General features: G+C 47.4%; 1 protein-coding gene across 3 annotated transcripts in view; it reads right to left on the bottom strand.

The window, feature by feature from the left end:
* Fanci (FA complementation group I) overlaps positions 1–15,622 on the bottom strand; it is a 26,318-nt gene extending 10,696 nt beyond the window's left edge. The window contains exons 1-20 of one of the 3 annotated variants that reach the window (XM_090321541.1): positions 15,586–15,622; positions 14,432–14,534; positions 13,684–13,756; positions 12,360–12,490; positions 11,756–11,912; positions 11,618–11,675; positions 11,387–11,428; positions 10,210–10,333; positions 9,793–9,878; positions 9,255–9,381; positions 8,862–8,954; positions 7,694–7,830; positions 6,923–7,103; positions 5,694–5,781; positions 4,574–4,704; positions 4,108–4,178; positions 3,733–3,847; positions 2,428–2,550; positions 1,497–1,565; positions 208–309 (exon numbers count right to left, since the gene is read on the bottom strand). In XM_090321541.1, the coding sequence (XP_090177667.1) occupies positions 208–309; positions 1,497–1,565; positions 2,428–2,550; positions 3,733–3,847; positions 4,108–4,178; positions 4,574–4,704; positions 5,694–5,781; positions 6,923–7,103; positions 7,694–7,830; positions 8,862–8,954; positions 9,255–9,381; positions 9,793–9,878; positions 10,210–10,333; positions 11,387–11,428; positions 11,618–11,675; positions 11,756–11,912; positions 12,360–12,490; positions 13,684–13,756; positions 14,432–14,515 (1,992 nt within the window). In that variant the 5' untranslated portion in view covers positions 14,516–14,534; positions 15,586–15,622. Of the gene's footprint in view, positions 1–207; positions 310–1,496; positions 1,566–2,427; positions 2,551–3,732; positions 3,848–4,107; positions 4,179–4,573; positions 4,705–5,693; positions 5,782–6,922; positions 7,104–7,693; positions 7,831–8,861; positions 8,955–9,254; positions 9,382–9,792; positions 9,879–10,209; positions 10,334–11,386; positions 11,429–11,617; positions 11,676–11,755; positions 11,913–12,359; positions 12,491–13,683; positions 13,757–14,431; positions 14,535–14,970; positions 15,056–15,510 lie in introns of those variants that run through there. The other 2 variants (XM_090321543.1, XM_090321542.1) reach the window with 2 other exon arrangements.

The following is a 15,622-nucleotide window of genomic DNA, read 5'->3' as shown; positions in this document are numbered from 1 at the left end:
GCCTGGCTAGTGCATGTAACTAGTGTCCAGTTTAGCTCCCAACTGCAATCTTCCCATCTTCACGGACACCCTGTCCACAGACCCAGGGTGGCAGTGGGTCAGAAGGGCTGGGCAGGGAAAGATCCACAGGGAAAAGCATCTCTTTGTGACCATCAAGCCTATTTCCACCCATGAGAATAATGGCTGTAGGAGGAATGCAAGTCTTACCAGGGGTTCTTGCAGGGAGATCTGATTCCCTTGCATCAGGACACAAGCTTCTACTTTCAGAGGTGGCAGTACATCAGGTTTGGGCTCGTAGTACAGTTTTAACTGCAAGCAGACAGCAAGGGGGAGAACCATCAGAGCTTGTGAATCCCTCCACTTTCTTCATATTGACACAACCAGTACCTTTACTAGCCGATGCCTTGGCAAGGCGCTGGCCACAGGAAAGGGCAGCGAAGCTGATCTTGCTCCTGCGGGCCTACATCCTTCTGCCCTGGCTCAGGCGCAAAATGGGTAAGGCTCGTAAGGATCCCTGCCCTGTATTCCCTCACACCGATTCTAACCCTGCGCAGGCAATCAGGACCTTCAGTATAACTTTTGGGCCGAGTCCAAGATTCATATCACCACTGATCTGATTCTGACCAACTTACCAGTATCTTGCCCTTCATTTGGAAAAAAAAAAATGAGCATATAGTTGCCGAACAAGGATTCTTAGTGTACTAGGTGCAAACTACTTCAACCCCATGTAGCATTCACTAGAACTGAAAAAATTGTCCGCCATCACTCATTTTGAATCCTTTTCTGATGTTGGCAGCATTCTACTGGTCTTTCCATTGGTCAGGGAGTGTTGCTTCAAGTTGCTCAAGTATCATTTTTTAAAATTCTCGCTAAATGCCTGCAGACTGATCAGTTGACCATTCTAGTCCAAAAGACCTATATAGCCAACAGGCTATCTATTTTAGATAGGATCATGACAAAGGCCAAGGAAAGCGTTTTGATAGCAAAAGACCTTCCAAAAATCCACACACATCCAAGGCTACAATTTTAAATGGAACTTCTACCTGAATTATCGCTAAGCAGTGGTAGAGAAGAGACAGGGAAGGAAGGGGGAGAACAAGAGCAAGAGAAAGGGCAAGAGAGAGATGAGGAAGGGAGAGGGAAAGAGAAGAGAGAACACACGAAAGCACAAGCCTGTGCCCATGTCCATGTCAAACAAACTATGTTTGAATTATGTTTCAAGCTGTTCAAAAAGATTCCAGTTAATGTCTCACGAACACTGTTGAAAGCAAAAGGTTTATTTATACATGATGCTCTTCCTTGTCTAAACTCCTGGTAGTGTCTGAAACGTTTCCTAATTTAAAAACCTTTTCTAAGTGAAGAGTACAGACATTTCCTGGCAAGACCCAGGCACCTGTCAGAGGACAGCAACTGCAGGGCACAGAAGAGCTGCAACCACCCAGCAGCTCCCCCACCCCCATCCTCACGACCTACTCATGCACTAAGGCACGTCTTACCTGGGAGAGCAGCGCCTGCATGATGGAGCTTGCCAGCGGAGAGTTCCTTCGCAGCACGTCACAGAAGCCCTAGGAGCAATCAGACTCTCTTGACCCTACGTAGCTGGGACCACAGAGGCGACCACCACCCAGCCGGTAGTGGCAATAGGCTCTTGTGAACGTTTAATCTGGGTTGACCTCAAACTGCGATCTGTCCGAGGAAAACAGTTTGTATTCTCCATATTTTCTGTAGTGAGCCTGGGAAATCGACTATGCCACACGTCCTGCGGCTGGCTCAGGAACTCACTTCACAGAGACAAAGGAAGTAAGCTGGCATAGCTCTTCTCTCAATAACGTCCACTTGGCCTCCTTACTGGGTGATCCCAGGCTCTCCATTCTCATCACGGTCTCTCCACGCTGACATACCCAGCATCCTCACACAGAGTTTTCCACAACCCACTCCTGGTCCCATCAGCCGAGCTATGTGCACTGCTGCTGTGCCCTCTAACACTACGTGACTTATAGAGGGGCGCTGTGGCTCAAAGTGGAGAGCACTGGCCTTGAGCAAAAAGAGCTCAGGGATAGTGCCCAGGCGCTGAGTTTAAATCCCATGACCAACAAGACAACCAAAAAAACAAAACAAACAAACAAAAACCCCAAAAAACAACAACAAAAAACCCTACATGATTCAGTCAGACCTGTAAGCCAAGTATTTTTATAAAAACTAAGGTGAATGAGGCGGGGAGATGGGACAAAGGTAGGCGTCTACAATGGCTGACAAGTGGAATGAGATAATGTGAAGATAAATGCTGACCCACTGAAAGGTTCTGAGCCGGGTCGATGTGAAGTACCTCAACTATCGTGATAAGCCCTAGCATGCAGGCCTGTGCCTTTGTGTCAACCAAGAGAGAACACACGGAGGGCCAAGGGGGTCTGCCCATGTGTGACCCACCTCGTAGAGCATGAGGCGAATGTCGGCCTGCTGTCCTAAGCATCGTCGCAAACTATCCATGATCTCCAGGCAGAAGGTTTCGTTGGCAACAGCGTTGTACCGGCTGTGGACGTCCACACGAACCTGGAAAGAGGGGAGGCCAGTTCCTGTGCAACTCACCAGTCTCTCCTTTAAGGATAAAACCAACCTCTGCTCCTGGCTGGGTCTAAGACACTTATTCCACCTGGCTTCCACTATGTGGAAATGCGGCACCGAAGCAGACAGGATTGCATCCAAGAACATAGCGCCACAGTTCCAGAACCCCAGGGCGGTGCAGAGACGGACAGGGCCAAGAATGGACATCCTTTGCTCAATTTAAAACACAGGGGGGCAGATGAGAGCCATCTGGTGAGGTAGTTGATGGCACCACATCAAATCCTAGTTCTACCCCTTACTGACGACAGCCTCGCAAGGTATCCAACCTCTCAAGTCCTGGTTCCCTCATCTTTAATATGCACAAATGGTTCCTGCGGATCCTAACATTATTGTCCTATGTTGTGGCACAAGTTTTACAGTCATACTACAGCAATAAGAGATTCCCGATGGAACTATCAATGTCTGCAAATCACGTCATTTAAATCATAAAGACAAGTTTATGGCCCCAAGGCCCAGCTTATCAGATGATTGTAAAAACTTTTATTTTTTTTAGATTGTAGGTTTAATTGACACACATATGGTAAATATGCTTAGTTTTTAAATGGATTATAAAAACCTGGCCTCAGAAAATTACTGTGAAGATTAAATGATAGTAAATGTAACGAAGAACCTCTGCTCCCACCACATAACTAATGTGAGCCAATAAATAAAAATGTACAAAAAGATTAAACAAGTAAAGCACTAATGTAATGTTTAATACAGTGCTATCCAATAAAAGGATGTACCATAAATGCATGCCACACAGGTAATTTAAAATTTTCTAGTAGCTGCATTTAAAAATTGCTTATCCCTGTAATCCTAACTACTCACGAGGTTGAGATCTGAGGGTTACAGTTCAAAGCCAGTCTAGGCAGAAACGTCTAGAGATTCTAATTATCAGGCAAAATACCAGACTGGGAACATGGCTCAAGTGATAGAGCACGAGCCACAATCAAGCATCCTAGACAGACGATAATGTCCTGAGCACAGCTCAGTGGAATCCAATAGCTGCAGTGAGGCTGTCCCACCCAGCACACAGCGATTTGCCACTACTGACTGACAGCTCATACAGTCTTCAGGCTCGCTGCACCAGCGCCCGGCACGTCCTGTGGTTAGCGGGGCAGTGCTTACCTGACTGACGCCGATAGACTGGCTGCACTGCGAAGATGCCAGGCTGCCCAAAACCTTAAAGTTCTTCAGCAGCAACAAAAACCCCGCCACTGCAGACTTCCGGGCATCAAGCTGGCTGGTTCAGAAACACAGAGACAATAAATAGCAGAGTCCCTGCGCTCCCTTCCACCATCAACCTCTGTCAAGAGTTTTGGAAAGGACTCATCTTGCCTAAGCCTAAGTCTCCTCATCTGTCAGGGGAACTGTGGTACTTCTCCCCTTGCAGGGCTGCTCTGTAGACAGACGGGAAGCAGCACTCGATGCAAGGAGCGAGCAGATGAGACACGTTGATGGGGCTGTAAAGCACCCTGGTGCCACCTCAGGATTGGGCCTTACCTGGCAAACATGGCTTTCCGAAGGACAAGGATGAGGGAGTCTCTCACTGCCATGCTGACTTTGAGCAGTGGCTGAGGAGGAAGCACAGGGTAGAAGGAAGAGCAGTTAGCCCATTCAGTTCTGCCAGGATCCAGACTCTGGTGTGTCTGTAGGCGCGTCTCAGTACTGACTACGTTTTCTAGAAATGATTAGCAGTACACGCTGTAGCTGGCTGTCAAGGCCGTTGCAAACTTGTCACACTCAATAATTCTCTAAGACGTTCAATAATTTCATTAAGGATGCAAGGGGCCAGCTTGGAAAGCTCTCCAGCTCAGAGCTGTGGAACTTTTAATCCAAACTACATTTCCAACTCAAAGAAAACAGGACTTCCTAAGGCATATGCATTCACAAAAGGAATGTAATCAAACTTCCCCTGGGCAGTTAAGCCCCACTACGGCACGCACGCAACTCAGGTGAGAAGACTTACCTGCACTGCTTTAAGTAGGCCTTGCACTGTCTGAAGCGGCAGGAAGGACAGATAGTCAAATGTCTCTGTGACTTTAGAAGAACAATTCTGAAGAACCAAGGGTGCATACAGGATGATTTCTGAGAGCAAGTCTAAAAAACAAGCTACAGTCAGCTGCTTCAAATTACTAGACAATTACACAGAAATAAGACAGAGAAAAAAAAATGGTGGTTTCTTTTCTGAACTCACACATACCGCAAATCAAGTTTCTACGGAAATAACATTTTTCCAATGTAACCAAGACCTGTTCACATTTTTTTGTGATAATTTAAGAATACAAAATTAACTGCCTAAACTGGGAGCAGTAGTTCATGCCTGTAATCCTTAGCTACTCAGGAGGCTGAGATCTGAGGATTGTGGTTCAAAGCCAGCCCAGGCACAAAAATCTGTGAGGCTCTTTAATTAACCACCAGAAAACTAGAAGTGGCACTGTGGCTCAAGTGGTAGAGAACTATTAAAAAAGAGAGAGAAATTGATACATTAAAAACCTTTCTAGGAAGGAGAACTGTGGCTCAAGTGGTAGAACACCAGCTTTGAGCAAAACAACTCAGGGATGGCACCCAGGCCCTGTGTTCAAGCCCCGTGACTGATCAAAATAAACTGAAAGACCTTCTTTCTGTATGACAGTGAAAGCACACCAGTGGTGCCCTGGCCTCTGACTACACAGCACAAATCCTGTGGCCCCACACCTGGACTCAGCCAACCCCAGGGAGAGACTACACGGAGGAATGCACTTTGTGGTTAAGCAATGGCTGCATCTGCACCCATCACCAAGCACTTTTCTCTTCCTGCCATTCCTGCATGGTACAGGGTAACCACCATCTACTAACAGGCACAAAGTGATCGAGAGATGATCTGAAGGACTGCACGGGTTTCACGGGCGAACACCAGCATTTCTTAAGGGCCCAGGAGCAGCAGTGGGTCTGGATAAGAAGAGTGAGGGGATCCTGGAGTCATCCCTACTGGTGACACTGACTCCCTGGGTGGGCCTTCCTGGCCTCAGAATCAGAGGCTCCAAACCAGCATGGCTTTCAACATAAAGATTCCTAAGAACTTCTCTCATCTTCTCGAAGTTCTGTACCTAAGAAATGACTGATGGGAGAGGATGCTCTGGTAATGACTCTGTTGAAAACCTGCTCCAGAATTTCTTGTCTGATCACCTCATGGACCTGAAGAAAACAGAGCAAGTAGTATGTCACTGGGGTCCTCCAGGAAGTGGAGGTGTAGCTCAAGTATTAGAGTGACAGCCTTCAGCTAAAAATAAGCCAAGGGAGAGTGAGTGTGCCCTGGCCCTGAGGTCAAGACCTAGTACCAGCACACATAAAAATTACCTCCAGGGCCAGGAGTGTGGCCCAGTGGTAAAGTGCTCGCCTAGCACCCACAAAGACCCAGGTTTGATTCCTCAGTACCACATACATAGAAAAACCCAGAAGTGGTGCTGTGGCTCAAGTGGTAGAACTCTAGCCTTGAGAAAGCCCAAGGACAGTGCTCAGGCCCTGAGTTCAAGCCCCAGGACTGGCAAAAAAAAAAAAAAAAAAGGGCCGGGAGTTTGGCCTAGTGGTTAAAGTGCTTGCCTAGCATGCATGAAGACCCGGGTTCGATTCCTTGGTACCACATACATAGAAAAAAGTCGGAAGTGGTGCTGAGGCTCAAGTGGTAGAGCTCTAGCCTTGAGAAAGTCCAAGGACAGTGCTCAGGCCCTGAGCTCAAGCCCAGGACTGGCAATAAATAAATAAATAAATAAATAAATAAATAAATAAATAAATATCGGGGCCGGGAGTTTGGCCTAGTGGTAGAGTGCTTGCCTAGCATGCACGAAGACCTGGGTTCGATTCCTCAGTACCACATACTTAGAAAAAGCCAGAAGTGGTGCGGAGGCTCAAGTGGTAGAGTTGTAACCTTGACAAAAATCCAAGGGCAGTGCTCAGGCCCCGAGCTTAAGCCCAGGACTGGCAAAAAAAAAAAAAAAAAAAAAAAAAATCAAACCCATAAGCATAATTCTCAAAGTCTGATATTCTATAACAAACCTAAACACAACTGCATTTTGGAGTGAGAGACTAGCACACTGTCATAGGCCCTGGGTTCAATCCCTAGCACCACAAAAAAAAAAAAAAAAGAAAAGAAAAGAAAAAGAAAGAAAACCATGGGAAAGCTAGTTTTTATTCCCACAAAGACAGAGAAATAGTCCAAACTGGAAGGACAGCGTTTCAACCCCACCCAGGCACCACCACACTGACCCTGGCCATTTCCTCCCTGGGCCACACTCACCCAGTTCTCAAGCCAACGTCCCCGCAGTAACCGGGATCTCACCTTGAACGTCTCCAGCAGGATACTGGCCCCCAGCTCACAGGCATGCTGGCTTGATGTTTTAGTAAGACTACAGCTTGTTTCAACAGCTTTCCCATCACCAATCTTCTTTGGGCCATATGAGTCCATTAGAATAAAACCAAGTTTCACCAGGCCCTGAGTCACATGATCCCAACTATGAGCACTGTAAGAGAACAAAGCTCAGTGAAGAAAGAGGAACCCTGTTTAAGAACCTGTGTGAGGCACTGACGTCACCCTTCACACTGGACTCTCAGGGAGCAGTCGCTATCACTGTCTCCAAGTCACAGAGGCAGACGGTGTTTCCCAGGTACGCATGACTCTGATGCCACATGCCTGTGGTCCTCGTACTCAAGACGCTGACATCCGGAGGATGGGGGTGGTGGTGGGCGGCCTGTCTGGGTTCCTCAGACTCGTTCTCAACTACTAGCCGGGTGCACCTGTCATTCCAGGAGCAGGCAGCTGGGACTGAGAGAATCAAAGTTTCACGCCGATAAAGCCTGTGACATTCCACCTTAAAGAAGAGGCTGCGTGTGGAAATGTGTGCCTTTCATAGTCCCCACAACAGGAAGCCAAATTTAGAAGGAAAAAGCCTCTCAGACGTTTCTGCCCAGGCTGTTTTCAAACCCAAACCCACTGATGTCGGTCTCCTGAGTAGCCGGGGTTACAGGTGTGCAGTCACTGGTGTTCAGCCCATCTTGTGTTTTCACTGGAAGACCCCTTCCAAATCTTTGGTGTATAGTTTACTTAACTCACCTGTTCTTCACCACTTCCAAGATCATGGCTGAAATACAAGGTCTTTGAGGAACCAGGTTCTGAAGGAATTTTGAACCTTTGAGGAGCTGTAGATCCTTAAAGCTCCTTATGATCGAAGTCTTCAAAAGATCAAACACCTAACAAAACCAAAGACACAGGCAAATGAAGCAAAACCTAACAGCCTGTGCTCTCCGTCTTGACTCTATTCCTGAGTCACTACTTGCCAGCTAGAGACGCCACAGAAACCATGATGTAAGAGTTGCAGGCAGGCCCTCTCCAGTGAGCCAAGGGCTAAACATCAGCCACAGCAGACATGACGGCTCATGCCTTACAACCCCACATCTCAGAATTAAAAAGCAAAAAGGAGTGGATGGGAGTACAGCTCAAGAGCAGAGTGCTTGCCTAGTGACGGAGGCATGGCGCAATCCTTAGCGGAGGCGGGGAATCACCAGTAATCTAGAATACACATGGGGTGGGGGAAGGTGAATGATTTTATATTGGCATTCAACCTGGAATAATTTCTTGGAAAGCTCCAACATAAACTGCCCTTCTGTTTCTGCCACTCTAGGCCATGAAGCATACTTCCAATTTATCCCCACTGTACCTCCTGGCTAACTGCACACAGGATATGAAGGTGCAGACCCAGTTTCTGAAGGAGTCATCCAGCGGGCTGTGAACCGTGAGCTCCGTGTTCTCAGCACCAGGACCAAACTGTCTAGAAAACTGGGAGAGGGGCAGGGGAATGCAGCACTGGGTGGCTGAGGGGAGCTGCTCCAGCAACGCAGCAAGACTGGCTAAACCAAACAGAACCACAAAATCCCAAAACCCAAACAAAACCCTCAGAGGTTCTTCTACTTGCTTTATTTGGTTTTGGTCCTGGGTGTTGAATGTGGGACTCGGTGCTGTCCCTGTTGTTGTTGCTCAAGGCTGCTGCTCTGCCACTTGAACCACACCTTTGATTTTGGCTTTTTGGTGGTTAATTGGAGCTAAGGATTTCATAAACCCTCCTCCTGCCCAAACTGGCTTTGAACCCACCTCAGATCCCAGCCTCCTGAGCAGCTAGGATTACAGGCATGAGTCACTGCGCCCAGCTTCAGCAGGTTTTTTATATCATTTCCTTTTTTCCTATCACCCATGGAAGGAGCTAAGACATCACGGAGAATATTACCTGTTCCTCAAAGCGCTGTATTGCTGTTACGGAGAGCAGAAGAGCCACGCTGAAAGGACACACGTATTTGCTGGGATCTCCTTGCTGTCCTGCCTAGAACACAGAATCCAAAGGGGAGTCACTGCTTACACACTGCCTACTTCAAAACTGGTCCTGGATTCATCAGAAGCCTAAGTAGAGATGCTCAAACTGCAAAACTTTTAGCAGAAAAATACATACAAAAAAAAAATTTAAGCCTAGGTGTGAATTTCTTAGTTATAATGACTTAAAAAAAATGAACAAAAGATGTGAACAGACATTTCACCAACAACATTAGGAGAGCCAATGCATCCTGAAAAGATGCTCTAATGCTGGACCGGGGGATCCCTAAGCGAAGAACACGCTAGCCACTACCTTTGCTTGTTTCAGAAGCTCTCTGCCCAGCTCAGAGTCCAGCTTGATGGCAAACACAATGTGGAGGATAATGGTGCCTTCCACGTGGCGAAGTTCACCTGAGGGCACGGTGACGAGGTCCAGGAGCCTGCTCAAGTCAAGGGACGAGAAGCTGCTGTTAGACAAGTGCAGCTGCTCCCATGACCAACAGATGGACCTGCGCTCGGCTCGCACTGCGGTACAATAGGAGGTGCCCCCCTCTGCTGCTTTTAGAACAAAACTGGTTGGAAGAACTCTCTGCCGTCATTATTTCTGCTGTTCTTACTCTTTGCTGAGTCCATCCTAATTCATCCCCCTCCCCATTCTAACCTCCCAGTGCTGGACTAACCTTGCAGACTGCCTCACCATTTCCGAAGAGGGGGGAGGGGGGAGGGGAGGCTATGGAAGCTCTGTGTTGGGGTGAACGAGTGGGCGAAAGGGAAGATGGCAAGGAAGTAGCTGACCCACAGGGTGAGAAGACCCTACAAGCTGTTTTGGATACGTGAACCCCGACACTCACTCGTCACCACTTTGATCCTCGCGGTGCTGCTTATCCAGGTCACGGAAGAATGACACGATCCCTTCTAAAACAGTCTTTCTGCTTCCCTGGAGAGAAAGGCAGAACAGAGCTTCCAGCACTTCCCAACACCAAGAATGGAGTGAAGTAAATAAGCTACAAGGGGCAGGGACAACGTGTAGAACATTTTCAACCTGGCTTGGAATACTTAGTCCTGAACCTGAAGGGGCCTCCAGCCCCTTCCATCATTCAAAGAGAATGATGGAAGGATGGAAGGCCATGGAGGCTACTCTAAGACCCTGTAGGAAGTAGAACAAGAGCAAGAAGGGCAACGGGTGTGAAGGAGGGGCAGGACAAAACTGAATGTCCACAGCTAGTCAGGCACACCACCAAAATGAAGGACCCATGTGTCATTTGTACCTTTGAGGAGAGAACCAGCAGCTGATAGACCAAGGGTGGTATCTCTTGAAGACTCAACATGGACAGCATCTTCAACACTTTGTCCACCACAAATTCCACCTCTTCTACAGTCAGAGGGATGTCCCTGTGGGCAGAGTCCTAAAGTCCATCCAGGACCCAAGGGCCTTGGCTTGAGAGATCTGACTCAGGGTTTTACATCAGTTAAAACTACATCGAACGTCTTTTTGGAAATAAGATTTGGGAGTAAGCCAGGTGTGGCGGCTCCTGCCTGTAATCCTACTCGGGGCTGATATCTAAGAATTGCAGTTCAAAGCCGGCGGGAGCAATAAAGTCCCTGAGTCATTTAACTCCAATTAAACACCAGAAAATGGGAAGTGGCGCTGTGGCCCAAGAGGTAGGGTGGTATCCTTGAGCTGAAGAGCTCAGAGACAACACCCAGGTCCAGAGTTCAAGTCCCACAAATGACAAAAAAAATATTGGGAGTAGAAAATAAAAGTAGGTATTAGACTGTTTTGTCTGTTCTTTTTTTTTTTTTTCATTTTTCTTATATGAAAAAATCATTAAAAAAAATAAAAAATAAAAAAACCCAAAGATCTTTACGTAACCACTGGTGGCTCAGGCCTATAATCCTAGCTACTCAGGAAGCTGAGATTAAAAGACTGAGGTTCGAAGCCATCTCAGGTAGGAAAGTCTGTAAGACTTTCATCACATTTAAAATTAACCACGCAAGAGCCGGGAGTGTGGCCTGGTGGTAGAGTGCTTGCCTGGCATGCATGAAGACCCGGGTTCGATTCCTCGGTACCACATACATAGAAAAAAGCCGGAAGTCGTGCTGAGGCTCAAGTGGTAGAGCTCCAGCCTTGAGAAAGTCCAAGGACAGTGCTCAGGCCCTGAGCTCAAGCCCAGGACTGGCAAAAAAAAAAAAAAAAAAAAAAAAAAAATTAACCACACAAAAGCTGAAAGTGGAAAGTGCCCCGACCCTGAGATCAAGCTTCAGTGCACACACACACACGCATACGACTCCTTGGATGGACTTGCTAGCTTAGTTGGATTGCTGGAACGAACAATAAACTAAGCAAAATGATCTTGGCAATGGGAAGGAATTCCCTAAAAGGTGTGGGAACACGCTATGCGTCAATGTCTAGAAAACAGGCAACTGGAAAAGAGTAAGGCTTACTTGAACATGGAGGTCAGCTGGATTATATGTTGGTGATCCCATCTGGTTAAAGACAAATAGGAAAAAATGAGTTTATCGTCCTTGATAAACTCATCCTTGGTGGATATTATAAATAACCAAAAATGGAATATAAATGCTACAGTTACAAATCCTTGAAATAAATGATAATTCTTCTGCTTCCTGGCAGTCCTGATGAAGTTGTGCCCAGCAAGTCTTTCCATTTAGACTCACCTGCCAGAGCAGAGAGTGTTTATCAACTCCTTCTTACATTCTTCCCCACTCAGTTCACCTGGAAATGCAAACCACACCAACAACTAAGTTTGCTCATGTGAACCGAGAAGAAGCCACTAAAAATGGGCAGAAAATTACCTGTCCCGTAAGTCAGATTTTCCTTCTTGGTAGACAATGCCACCAAAATGATAGGCAGCAACTCCAAGGACTTTCCATTCATTAGGGTGCCGTCTTTGATCATGCCAACAAACTCACTGGCTAGTTCAATCAGTAGTGGTCCTGGAAAATGGTGAACCTAAAAGTTCATGAGATAAAAGAAAATCAGAGCCAGGCACAGTGGCTTCATGCCTGTAAATCTTAGCTACTCAGGAGGCTGAGATCTGAGGATCAAGGTTCAAAGTCAGCCTGCCCACAAAAGGACCTGAGACTCTCCAATTAACCTCTAGAAAAGGGAAGTGGGGCTTGGCTCAAGGGTAGGGTGGTAGCCTTGAGCTGAAGAGCTCAGGGACAGCGCCCAGGCCAAGTTCAAGCCCCACGACCCACCCAAAAAAAACCAAAAAAAAAAAAAAAAAAACACCAAACCAATTCAGGGACAGTGCTCAGGCCCTGAGGTCAAGCCCCATGACAGACCAAGAGGTGGGGGGGAACTAGATTTGGCGCTTGTTTTTCCTTCTCTCAACAAATTATAATCACTCTCCAATCTACCCCCAAACAAGTAAGTACTTTTATTCTTGCATCTTACCTCCAGCATCAGGGATCCTATGAGTTCAGATGCTATTTGTTTTGGTAAATCTCCTGATTCAACCAACTGGATACAGTAAGTATATACCTTTCGTCTCCTAAGGGCTCCATCTTCCTCAGAGCAGGGAGAGCCTTGTTTTAAACAGAGCAAAGGAAAAAGAAGTCTTATAAAGCTGAAGGATAAACAGGAAAAGCCAAACATTTTTAGTTGGATATAGAAACTGAATTTTTTTTCCCCCCAGTTTGGGGATTGAACTCTGGGCCTGGGTGTTGTCCCTGAGCTCTTCAGCTCAAGGCAAGTGTTCTACCACTTGAGCTGGTGGTTAATTGGAAATGAAGAGTCTCACAGACACTAGTGTCCAGGCTTGCTTTGAACCACAATCCTCAGATCTCGGCCTCTGTAGTAGCTAGCATTACAGGTGTGAGCCACCGGCACCCGGCTAGAAACTGAATTCTTAAGGGACCAACTTTGCTATGATGCTTACAGCAGCAATACGGAAGGGGCCACATTCAAGGCTAAAACATCATTGTTCTCTCTGCTTGTTCACTTACTTTGGTAATTATACAGCACAGGAGGAAAAAGAAGACCTCATAGTCTATCTTGTGTTTTGGGGGAACAGAATTCAGGGACCCAAATTTAATGTCATTAACATACTTCACTTCAAAACGCCATCCCTCAGAGACATCCACAGGAATGGCAGAGTAATAAGGATGTAAACATGCCTCTTTAATAAAAAGTAAACAGCCGAAATCAACTTGTTTACAGCTCTGGAAGTTAGCCTCAGGCTACCTACTACTTCCCAGGCAGTATCTACTGAAAAAACTGCTGAATGCATTTTAACACTTTTACCACAGAAGACTGAGCCAGCCGGGGCTGATAGTGAGACACTGTGTCTGAAGAGAAAATAAAGAAAGGGCTCAAGCTACTGACACTCTGAGAACACAGGTCTCAATCTCCATGATCCTCCATGATGCTTCTGCATCCTTCCATCCCAGATATTCCCAGCCCCTCGACAAACACAGATGATGTACTGAAGAAGGCTGCTCTCTTCCTCACAGGCTTTAGGAAAAGCACATTCTTTACAGGCTCCACAACAGTCAAGATCCTTTCAAGGAGTCGCGCCAACTCCTTTCAGCAAAATGTCCAAGTCTCTTAAATATTTTTAAATGTTTAATATTATAAAATTTAAGGTGACTGCTATTGCAGCCGATTCTATAGAATCCCACCCCCCAAAAGACCTCGCTTCTGTGGGGCTTCAAACAGTAAGAAAAGCAGCACTGATGTCAAAAGCAAACGAATCAACCCAGCACTGAAGAACTGTTACCTCTGAAGATGGCTCTCACCAGGGCTCCGGCAGTTTTGCCTGTCACTGCTTGATTCTGAAGAAGACTCATCAACTGCAATCAAAAAGAAAACACTGCATGCCTCTGCCTTTCACTGAACAACCTCAACACTCTATAAAGGCAGCAGGGCACTGTGGCCCATACTTGTAATCCTAGTTACTCAAGAGCATGAGATCTGAGGATTGGGGTTCAAAGCTAGACCAGGTTTGAAAGTCTGTGATGCTTCTCTCCAATTAGCTACCAAAAAAAAAGCCAGAAGTAGAGCTGTGGCTCAAGCAGTGCCAGCCCTGAGCACAGAAGCTTATGTGCAGCCATCTTCAAGTACAGCCCATGTATCACCTTGACTTCAGGTCCAAGGTTCAGACCACTTGAAGACTATGGTATCACAAATAAACAAACTATATATATACACACACACACACACACACACATATATATATATAATATATATATATATATATATATATATATATTCCCCCCTCTTTTCTGTCATTTGTGAGGCTTGAACTCAGAGCCTGGGTGCTGTCCTTGAGCTCTTTTGTTCAAGGCCAGTACTCTACCACTTTGCTAGACAGTGCCACTTCCATTTTCTGGTGTTTAAAGATAAAAAAGTCTCACAAATTTTCTTGCCTCGCCTGGAGGAAGACTGGTGAGGAGATGAAGTAGCCTTCTAAGTCACTGTGTTTGTCTCCATGTTCCTTTTCTGCTTTTAGTAGATCAAGTACTCACCTCATCCTCTCCCAGACTTTTAAGGAATTCCTGCAGTTTATCTGCTGTTTTACTTGTAGCCAAAGATAAAATTTTCTGGTCCATTGTGGCTCATATCAGGGAACTGGAAGAAGGAAAAAAAAAATATGTCAGCTGAATAAAGTTTTATTTTCCCCCTTCCCCATCTGAGTGCTCCACATCTATTACACTCACTTTGTTTTCAGATGTGTTACACACAGTTCTGATCAACTATGATTACAGGAAATAAAAACACATGAGGAGCTGTACATGGCTCATGGCTCACGCCTGTAATCCTAGCTCTTCAGGAAGCTGAGCTCTGAGGATCAAGGTTCAAAGCCAGCCTGGGCACAAAAGGACCTGAGACTCTTATCTCCAACTAACCTCTAGAAAATGGGAAGTGGGGCTTGGCTCGGGGTAGGGTGGGAGCCTTGAGCTGAAGCGTTGAGGGACAGTGCCCAGGCCGAGTTCAAGCCCCATGATTACCAAAGGAAAAAGAGAAAAAAGAACAGCTTCGGGGATTCAGGTTTAAAAATTTCTACCTACGGTGACGGATGCAGCAACAGAACCAAAACTGGCTTCTACCAACTCCATGCTAAAACTGGGGTGGCAGCGGATGGGCGGGGGCAGTCAGAGCAACCCAAAATGGGCAGTTTCATGGGGACTGTGGTAAGCAGGCCTTTTTCCTTCAGCAGGCACCTGTGCTACACGCTGGCCTGAACAGCGAGGGTGGCAGGCGGGCCCTGGCAGGCGGCCCCGGGGCGGGACCCGAGGCGGGAGGCCTCCTGCACACCCAGAGCAGCTCGGCTCTGCGCTGGCTCTGCAGGATCGGGGCTCTGAATTCGGGGCCTCACCCTGGCCAGCCGGGGCCCGCGCTCCCGGGTGGGGCCTCTCGAGAGGAACGCGGGCGGGCGGGCGGCCACTACCGGGCGGCGCCCTGGCACGGTGGGGGACGCTTCCAGGCGCAGCCCCTCGACGGGGGACGGGGGACGGGGAGGAGGGGAGCCGCGCACCCCGGGGCCGGGCGCGGCCCGAGTCCGGAGAGCCCCGCTCCTGCCCGCCCCGCCGGCCGCGCGACGCACCGCGACGGTCACCAGAGCCGCCTCCTCCGCCTCCTCGTCCTCCTCCTCGTCGTCCGCCGCCGCTACCAGACTTACAAAATGCGCGCTCTCTCCGTGGAACGCCGCCGCACTT

Source organism: Megascapheus bottae, chromosome 30 (genome assembly GCF_031878675.1).
Source record: "Megascapheus bottae isolate mThoBot1 chromosome 30, mThoBot2.hap1, whole genome shotgun sequence".
Taxonomy (NCBI): domain Eukaryota; kingdom Metazoa; phylum Chordata; class Mammalia; order Rodentia; family Geomyidae; genus Megascapheus; species Megascapheus bottae.
Note: the sequence above shows the minus strand (reverse complement) of the source record. Positions and strands in the feature narration are given on the sequence as shown.